Source organism: Chlorocebus sabaeus, chromosome 21 (assembly GCF_047675955.1).
Source record: "Chlorocebus sabaeus isolate Y175 chromosome 21, mChlSab1.0.hap1, whole genome shotgun sequence".
Classification (NCBI taxonomy): domain Eukaryota; kingdom Metazoa; phylum Chordata; class Mammalia; order Primates; family Cercopithecidae; genus Chlorocebus; species Chlorocebus sabaeus.
Genome location: NC_132924.1, coordinates 123273481 through 123283077, shown reverse-complemented (window position 1 = coordinate 123283077; position 9597 = coordinate 123273481). Strand labels below are relative to the sequence as shown.

The window sequence follows — 9597 nt, the reverse complement described above, 5'->3', positions numbered from 1 at the left end:
ATTAGAAGATATATATATATATATATATAAAATATATATACACACACACACATACTATGTGACAATTTTAGTAAATACACCATGACTATCAACCAGAACAGAACAAAAGAAAATTAGAACTATTATGGTAGATTGAGTGGATTTTTTTAAGGGAATCTTAACATTTTAAAATCATGTGGTAACAATATCATCACCTATGCTCCTACGTTCTCAATTTCTTCCTTCAATGGCTTCCCTTTAGCCACAGTGATCAGACCTGTCAGTAAAGTCCTAGAAAACATGTTTTTGAGGATGCTGAGGGTTTTTCTCCCTTAGCCTCTGTTTAAAATATTGTTCTTCTCTCATAACAAGTGCTCTCTTTAACCCTACATTTTAGACATTATTTTTTATTTTCCCTCTTCTTATAGTGCAGATCTTCTAGAAGCTGTAACAGTTGTAATTGCCAATGATTCATGCCTTACAGGTGATGAGTATCAGACCTTGTCCTGAGAGAAACTATTAAAGGAAGGAGAGGCTGGGGAAGAAAGGAGACAATGACCATTTGCTCCAATACTGAGGCATAGAAGTTCCCTGGGGAGGGGGTGGGGTTTAGAAAAGAGAGATCAGGAGAAAGTCACTCTTCCTGACACAGGTCTTTCTGAGGCATCTGCTTTTTTTTTAAGCTCTGAATTCTAGTTATCCTGGCTCAGGATAAAAATAATCCCACCACTAGTATCCTCCCTTTTTCTACTTCCGAGGCTGCAAAGTGCAACAGCAGGCTCCCTGACTCAGGAGGGCGGGTGTTCCTGCCCACTTCCTGTTCCTCCATCTCCAGCAGACACTGCTGTTTCAAGGCAGGTCTCCAGCCCAGCTCTCCGATCACGTTTTGCTGAAAATATAAGCAAACATCGGCCTTGTCCTCCATGTTGTTCATACACCATGGAAGCTTTCGTCTGCCTCCTCCGTGAGAGTGCATGGCTGACAGACAAGAAACGTGGCCCTTTCTCTTCCCTGTTAGCTGGTGCAGAGGTAAGTCTGAGTATTTGTGTGTGTCATATTTGGATGTGTATGTGTGGGTGTTTGTGTTGTATATGTGTGTTTACGTGTTTGTATGTGTTAACATGAATGTGAGTGGTATTTGTGTGTGTGATGTTTGTGTTGTATGTGTATGTGAGTGTTGTTTGCATATGTGTGTATTGTGTATGTATATTTGTGTTTGTGTGTGTATGTGTGTGTTCATCTGCATGTGTGTGAGTGGTACATGTGTTTTGTGTAAGTGTGTGTGTTGTGTATTTTTGTGTGCTGTGGCGTGTGTGGGTTTGTGATGTGATAAAAAGAGCTGTGACCAACAAGTCTGGAGAACTTTTTGCCCTGTGACAAAGTCACTGTTTAATATTTGGCAAGATGCTTCTCTGAGTTTTGCTTTCTTCCAGAGCAACATGACAAGGATGGTACTATCTGTTCCATCTTCTGTGTTGGAGACAACACACACTGTGGCCAATATGGAAGGCGCCATTCCGGGCAGGGTCCAGGAGGAGGCAGGGAGGCACCTTGGGTGCAGACCCGTTCCCCCAAAACCCTGCGAGGGCACACTGCAGGTTCCTGCATTCCACAGCCTAGTCCCACCCAGCTGTTATTTCCTGTTAAGCTGCCTGCCTGTTCTCTCTAAAGGAGGAATGAGATTACATTGGTAAAGTGTTGCCTCAGTTTCCACCAGGGATGTAAGGAAGTCAGGGACAAAGAGACTGAGAGACCACCAGTTAGGAAGAACTGAACTCCCTTTGGTAGGTGAAATATTGGACTCTTTCCAGAATCTGGCTGTTCAGGTTTGATTAAGACTGTCCGCCTGGTCTGCTTTTTCTGTCTTCCTAGAAAGTCACCAGACCTTCCTGGACTCCCTCCATCCCCAGCCCAGCACTGCAAAATTGATATCTACCAATCATAAAGCAATATCCACATATACACTCCTGGGATCTGGGGAGGACTGGAGTGTTTGCCAGGTGAGCAGAGTAGAACAAACATACAACAATGTGGCAATGAGAAAAACCTGTCTATCAGGTTCCCCTGGACTTAGGTTTCCCCACACCCCAGACCCTTCATCTGGATCTGTTTCATCTGGTTATGAATGTCCTACATGATCTGGAAAAACAGCCATGGACCATGCAACTTCCTCCTCAGTCGCACAGAGAAAATCCGCAGAGAGAACCTTACGGGATCTTGACATACAGAACTGAGTTAATCCATGAAGCCAGGACACATTGCTGTCATGGGAAGGGGGACAGGAGTTCCTGGTTGGGAATGATGTAGCCCTAATTTGCAAAGAGGACTAAGAATTGCTCTAAAAAATGTTATGAAGTATGTTGGGACCTTAATTGGGGAAGAGACATTCACAGGCATCTAGTTCAGGCCCAACATTCATACTGATGGGATGCTGAGGCCCAGGCAGACCTAACTGGTGGTTGCATCTCCCCTGAGGTCTCTGGGTTCCTTCCCAGCTCAGTCCCTGCAATCCCAGTTCTCTGCGATCCTCACTGCACAGTCTTCTCCAAAGTCTGGCCCCAAGACCCTTCCAACAACATCCTACTCATTCACGTCCTCCAGGCACACTAGACTTCCTACTGCTCCCAGGGCACACAGGATCAGAATCACACCTGCTTCTGTGCTTCCCTTCCTCCTCCTCCTCCTCCTTTCCTTCCCCCACCTTCTCCCCACTGCCTCCCCCTCCACCTCCCCCCACCTCCCAGAACAGTTCCAGACCCTGTGTCTATCCAAATATCATCCATTCCTCAGGTCCCAGGCCAGTTGCACCTTTATCTGTAAAATCTCTTAAACTCATGATGGAGACCACAGTGGAGGGGGCGGGGGATAGGGTCCCTAAAGAAATAGGGTCCCTAAAGACAGCAGAGAGTGTCTTAGACCCCTTCTTCCATTGCCTCACTCAGTCCCACCCCAACCCTAAACTAATGCAAAAAACTTTCCTCTGGCAAGAGAAAGGCGAAAGGCAGGTAGCTGTTGAAACTCATTTGGAAAGTCAGTAGAACATATGATTTTTTTTTTTTTTATGTAGATGGAGGAAGATGAATGTAAACAAATTCCCCAGGAGAATCCCCGAGAAGAGCTGTCCCAGGATCCCGTGCTGGAGCTGTCAGGAGGTAAAGCGAATGAGGAGAGAGGAGCAGGTGGGAAACATTTGGGGTGCAGGTGGGACACAGCTCCACCACCATGGTGTGCTTGGAGAGGCAGATGATGTCCCCTGGTCGCAGAAATTTACCCACCTCAGTCACCATCAGAGGTCTTTGAGGTGTAGGGCCCTTCTTATCACTAGCCAAAATAAGAAAAAAGACCCCCGGATAGGTATGGTAGATAAAAGGAGGCAAAAAATAGCACCAATGACTAACTCACCATGCCAGTCCCAAAGGAAAGACTTTCACATGGTGGATGTTCTTCCTCAGGAAGGATGTGCTGACAGTGGGTGTGACAAAAATAAGTGGCCTTGGACCAAGGCTTGGATACCAACAGAACCTGTGTGGGTGTTTGACTGACTCCAAAGTGGAGCTGTCACGGTTATAAGGTTGAAAGTGCCTTGCAAACAAGCAGAATGTACTTGGCTGCTGCCTCACATCTGGGCTCTGCCTTATCGAGGGCGTTCCTTTCCCTAAAGCCATTGCACAGGGTCAGGCGCTTAACTTTCAGGCAGGATTTAGAAAGGCTGGAAACCCAGCCCTTTCCTGGCCAGAAAAAATTATTTGTGATTCATTATGTATTTTAATATGAATGACCTTTTACTTTATGAACTTAAATGGCCAGAGCCATCTGGAAAAAGCCATGTTAACCTACTACAGTAGGTTACCAATTACCAATACCTGTGCTAACACCGGTTTGACCTTTTGTTACAGCAATCAAGGTTAGCTATTCCCTTAAGAATCCTCTCCAGATCTCAAGTGATGCATTTGGCTTTAGTAAAGTCCAGTGGTGTGTGCTAGCTCCAGGCTTCTCAGATGGGGGTTCCTGTCTCCTCTGGCTCTGCACTGGGCTAGGTGGGTGGGGAAGAACATCTACTGCCCAGACTCCTGCCCATTCACTCGAATTCCTTTCCAACCACCTTGGGGAAGCTGGAGGGAGGCCAGTGTCTCTCAGTTAGAATTGGTGTGTGGGTCAGAGCCAAGGGTGGCTGGCAGGCCACAGCAAGACCTGTTGGTGCCCAGGAGGTGACCGTCCCCATGCTGCCACATGCCAGCTTCATGCTCTGTCATCTGAGATACATCAATGTCTTCAGTGGAGACAAGACTGGGAAACCGGCTATTACTTGTCACTTCTTTATGTGCTCTGGGTCTTGGGACCTGCAAGGCCAGGAGAAGGGAATTTCCTTCCTGCCTTCGTCCCCAGTCATGTCTAAAAACCCTGGTGTTGGGTGTCTTGGTGTTCTATTGGCCAAGTCTCGCTTTTCTCTCTAGGCTCCACTCTTCCACTGGGAGAGAATGTTCAGCCCCACCTTCAAGGATGTGGACCCAGAATGGTGGCCCAGCGCTGGTTTCAGGGCAGATGTTGGTCTTTGACAATCTGCCCCTGCAGTCTGGGGGTACACCCAGGGGCTTCTGGTGAGAACAAGATGGGGTACATGGTCCCTAACCCCAGTTCCCTCTGCTTTCTTTGGATACTTCTAGGTCTAAGGGAGAAAGAACAGAAGATCCCAAGGAGACTGAGGCTCATTCTCGTGGGGAAAACAGGAAGTGGGAAAAGTGCAACAGGAAACAGCATCCTTGGCAGGAATGTCTTTGAGTCTAAACTCAGCACCAGACCCGTGACCAAGACCTCCCAGAGAGGGAGCCGAGAGTGGGCTGGGAAGGAGCTTGAGGTGATTGACACACCTGACATTTTGTCCTCCCAGGTCCTGCCGGAGGCAGCAGCCGCTATCCGCCAAGCCATCATCTTATCCTCCCCAGGGCCCCATGCTGTGCTCCTGGTGACACAGCTGGGCCGGTTCACAGATGAGGATCAGCAGGTGGTCAGACGCCTGCAGGAGGTCTTTGGAGTGGGGGTTCTGGGTCACACCATCCTGGTGTTCACCCGGAAGGAAGACCTGGCCGGTGGCTCCCTGGAAGACTATGTGCGAGAGACTGACAACCAGGCCCTCGCCCAGCTGGATGTGACCGTTGCACGGCGCCATTGCAGCTTCAACAACAGGGCACAGGGAGAGGAGCAGGAGGCCCAACTGCAAGAGCTTATGGAGAATGTCAAAGCCATCTTGTGGGAAAACGAAGGCCACTATTACAGCAACAAGGCTTACCAATATACCCAGCAAAACTTGTCACTCAAAGAACTACAGGAAAGGAAAGTAACACAGGATCAGGGCTCTGAGGACGTGCCTGGTGAGGAGTCATGGATGGAAGGACTGTCCCAGATCCAGAAGGAATCTGAGGAAGCCCACAGACGCCTGCTGGGGAGGGCTGACCTTTGAGCCTGTGCTGGACTTGAGCCAAGGACACCATCAGCCCTTGCACCCCTGTGTCCAGTCCTCTGTTTCTCTTTCCATCTCATGGAGTGCTTCCCAGTCTCCAGGTCATGATGTCTGGTGTAGGAAGAGAGGCATGGGGCTGGAGGACAGGGTCCAGTGTGCCCAGATCACATCCCAGTTTCTTCATTCCTTCTTCCAGAACATCTGGGTCCTCCCTCCTCTGTGCACCAACAGCATGCTGTCTTCCTATTGGACCTTCTATCTCATTGGCATTGCCTTTCATGGGTTACTTGCCTATACTCTGATAGAACCAAAGTTTCTTGAGGGCAGGCCTGTATCTTTTACTTCTGTGTAACTTCCACAGCTTTTGACTGCACTGGAGTCGTGCAGTCACACTTGGTGCAGCAGCTCTGTGCGAGCTGTTGACCAGATGACTTCTCATCTCTCCCCACACCATGATGGTTTAAGGTGCCTGTTGTGTCTGGTGGCTGGAACATGGCAGTGGTGCTGAGACATGGGGAGGGTTGGAGACTGGGCTGAGAGGAGAGCAAGGAGGAACAGGGATGGAGGCAGGAGGAGCAGCCCTTTTGTTCACTCTTGAACTGTAACAAACAAGCCCCATTGGAACTTCCTAGTGGGAATGATGGGAGAAGTTGGGGGCGGGGTATCCAAGAAGCGAGGCTGTGGTCAAGAAGGTGGTTCCTTGTCGTGGCTGCAGAACATGGAAGCCCCTAGAGGTGCAGGCGGACTTGGGCAGAGGAGGTCACACCACCCCATCAAGGTAGACTTCTATTAGAGACGACTTGCATCTGTTACTTCCCCTTTTCCCCTGGGTTTCATGGCCACTCATGATATTTGCCTTCTCCTCCTAGAAGGCACAGACTACTTTCAACCTGCCTCACCCTTCACTGCCACCCCTCCCTTCTCCCTTGATAACGGGAGCATGTGGATGGGGTGTCTGCATGTGCAAACGGGTTCGCTAGCAAGGTATTTGTGGGGGTCGAATGCAAGGAGGCAGGCAAGAAAGGGGACCTGCAAAGGAAGCAGTGGAGTGACTTAAACATCTTGCAAGGCAGCCTACCTGGTCTATGGGAGAACTCTGAAGTCCGTGATGTTTTCTTGGAAGGCTGTTGCTACAGCTGGGGCTTATAAGAAGTGATACTGGACAGGATGAGAAGGGAGTAGGATATCAGCCTGACTCAGGCCTCAGGCAGGAAGCCGCCTGCCTGCAAGACGAGACTGAGGTACCTCGGGTGCACCCCAACTTCTTTGAGGTCCAAGATGTTCCTGGGGAGTTGACCAACATTTGGGAAGATAATAGGGGGCAATGGGGAAACTGCTCCCCAATATATTCCTCTTTTCCTTTCTTTAAGCTGCCTGGCAGGGGGTCTTTAGCTACTTTCTCCTGAGAGGGGTGGGAAGTACAGCTTGTGGGGACAGTGCTGGGAGATGATCAGAAATCACAGGGCACAGCCTCAGGTCTACCTGGACACTTGTCCGCTGTTGGAGGTTCTCAACAGCCAGACACCCAACCTGTGGCCTCCTGCTCTGAAGCCACCCCCCAGCTTCCCTAGAACACAGCAGACATCTGAGAAAGCTTCAGCAGTTCTCTTGCTAACAGATTCAGAAAAGTGTCTCAAAGCAGAGCACAGAGTTATTTGGTGTATGCTGAAGATGGCCTTTGTGCCACAATCATTTAGTAAGTAAGCAATCAATTTCCCATTGAACTGAAAATGCAACGTTTATCATACATTCAATTCTCATTCACACTCCTTAAGATTTGTGTCAGAATCTTTATTTCTGTTCATGTGTTCTACTTTTCTACTCCTGTATGAATAAAATATTGATTTGATTACAGTGGCTTTGACTATAATGTGGGAGCCAATTTTTGCCTCAGTCTTAATTTTCATATTTACCTTGCGATTCTCAGGCATTTTTTTCTTCTATGTGAAAGTTAAAATCATTGTGTAATTTCTCCCCCTAAAAAAATCTTACTGGTATTCTAGTTGGCAATGTCTTACATTTATGTTAAGTTTGAGGGAACTGGTAAATAGTTCAAGTATAAGTTAGTCAAGACCATTTTCTTTCTAAGTGAACAGACTTAAAACTCCAGAGCGACTGAAGTAAAAGTTAGAATCATTTGCATTTTCATTCAGATAGGAAGTAATTTTGTAAATTTTGACACTATTATTTTAACTCTATTAACTTAAGTAATGTCATAGGAGAAAACACAAGCATTTGACCAAATGAGATCCATTCAGCAACTAACTGGCAAGGCACTCAAAACATGTCATTCATTAAAGGTTGTTTTTAATTACCTCAAATAGGGTGTTTTCTCTCCTTTATTACTAAGCACCCATGACATTTCAGGAATAGGGACAGATGTCTCTGCATAGCTCTCACTCTTTCAGCTTCAGAGGAGAATGGGGAAGGCATGTGTGGGTATGTTCTAGAAACTCTAGTCTATCAACCAGTAAGAAATTAGTGGTGGGGGGTGATGGTGATGAGGAGGGTTGTCTTGGCCAAAGCTGTGATAATAGCGGCTTATAGAGTTTGTTAAAAATATCTCTACGCTAACGTGAAGGATGAAAAAACAGGGCTTTGGAGAATTTGAGCTCAGTCAGTATAGGGATTTTCTTCCTTGGTGGATCAAAGCAGGTGTGGAGTGTCACAGAAAGGTTTCAGCCTCTAACCTTTTTGTGATAACATTTATAAAGTGTATAGAAAATTCAAAATTATAATACTAAGAAAATAACTTTGAAGGCATGGGAAATGGCCAAATGCAGGTAGACATTGTTGCAGAGAACATGACCCTTAAGATGAGGGGAGCACACTGGTCTCATCTTGATGTGATTTTTCACATTAAGGCAATATTCAGTCTGGATGCAGAAACAGCACACACCAGATGTTCACAGTGGCCTGGAGGGTAGCAGGATGGAGCCTGGGACAACCAGAGCAGGTAAAAATTTACATGGGAACTCCCCAAAATAAAAGAGCTGCAGAGCGGGGAGATGGAGTGGTGGGGATCTCTGGGGTGGGCACCAAAAGCTCTGCATTTCTCCCTTCAAATCCTTGGCTGACCCTGAACTGTACAAGCACAGGGCACTCTCCAGAGGATCCCAGGAAAACTTCTGTGGAGGTTGAAAGAGCTGATCAGAGATGTCAGCAGTTGCCCACAGTAGCAAAGAAAATTGCAAGTTCCAGTCCATCAAGTCAGAAGACCTTGGAAAACTTGTATATTTCCACTAAAATGCCAAAAGGGTCATATTTTAGGATTAAGTACTGCATCTCAGAACTAAGAGACTTGCCCTAGAAGGAAGAGCAAAATTAAAGCAAACCCTTCTAATGATGTCTAAGATCAAGCCTTCCCAAAGCAAAAGCGATGTGTCAGTAATTTAAGTGCCTGTTGGAGCAAACTCAATATTCTGCAGAAGATATAATATCCAAAGCCTCTATAACATATTACCTACAATATCCTTTTTCTTATTAAAAATTCTTCTTTTCAAACATATAACTATAAAGCTATAAAATGTCCTTCTGTGCATGTTTATCTATATCTCACACATTTTTACCTTTTTTTTTTTTTGGAGACAGGATCTTGCTCTGTTGCCCAGGCTGGTGTACAGTGGCATGATCATGGCTCACTAAAACCTCAACCTCCTGGGCTCAAGCAATTCCCCCACCTCAGCTTCCTGTGTACCTTGGACCACAGGCATGCATCACCACACCCAGCTGAATTTTTTAGTTTTTGTAGAGATGGGGTCTCACTTTGTTGCCCAGGCTGGTCTCAAACTCCTGAGCTCAAGCAGTCCTCCCGCTGCAGCCTACCAAAGTGGTGAGATTACAGGCATGAGCCACGATGCCTGGCCCACATTTTAAAATATTCTATTTTCACTATCATTCTTTTAAAATACTTTCTATATTTCTTGTGATGTCTTTTTTCACTCATGGATTATGTAGAAGTATGTGTTAAAATTCCACATTTGAGTATTTTCTAGAAACGACAGTATCCAATAGGGTAGCTATTATCCACATGTGGCTACTGAGCGCTTAATATATAGGGATACACCTGAGAAACTAAATTTTAAATTTTATTCCGTTGTCATTACTTTTAAATTTTGAAACCATGTGAAATATTTTACCATGAAACACAACTTTACTAT

The 9597-nt window shown here is 46.4% G+C and overlaps 1 protein-coding gene across 6 annotated transcripts; it reads left to right on the top strand.

Moving 5' to 3' along the window:
* Positions 1 to 791: 791 nt before the first annotated feature.
* Positions 792 to 7291, top strand: GIMAP6 (GTPase, IMAP family member 6). Of its 6 annotated transcripts, none has more exons than XM_007983441.3 (4): positions 849 to 1008; positions 1852 to 1979; positions 3047 to 3131; positions 4644 to 5962. In XM_007983441.3, exons 1-4 carry the CDS (start codon positions 954 to 956, stop codon positions 5435 to 5437), a joined length of 1062 nt encoding a protein of 353 aa, XP_007981632.1. In that variant the 5' UTR covers positions 849 to 953; the 3' UTR covers positions 5438 to 5962. The 6 variants fall into 6 exon arrangements, with proteins under 6 accessions (XP_037846886.1, XP_007981633.1, XP_037846884.1 ...); XM_007983439.3 differs by having other exon boundaries at positions 3047 to 3158; XM_037990957.2 differs by having other exon boundaries at positions 4868 to 5084.
* The last annotated feature ends 2306 nt before the right edge of the window (positions 7292 to 9597 follow it).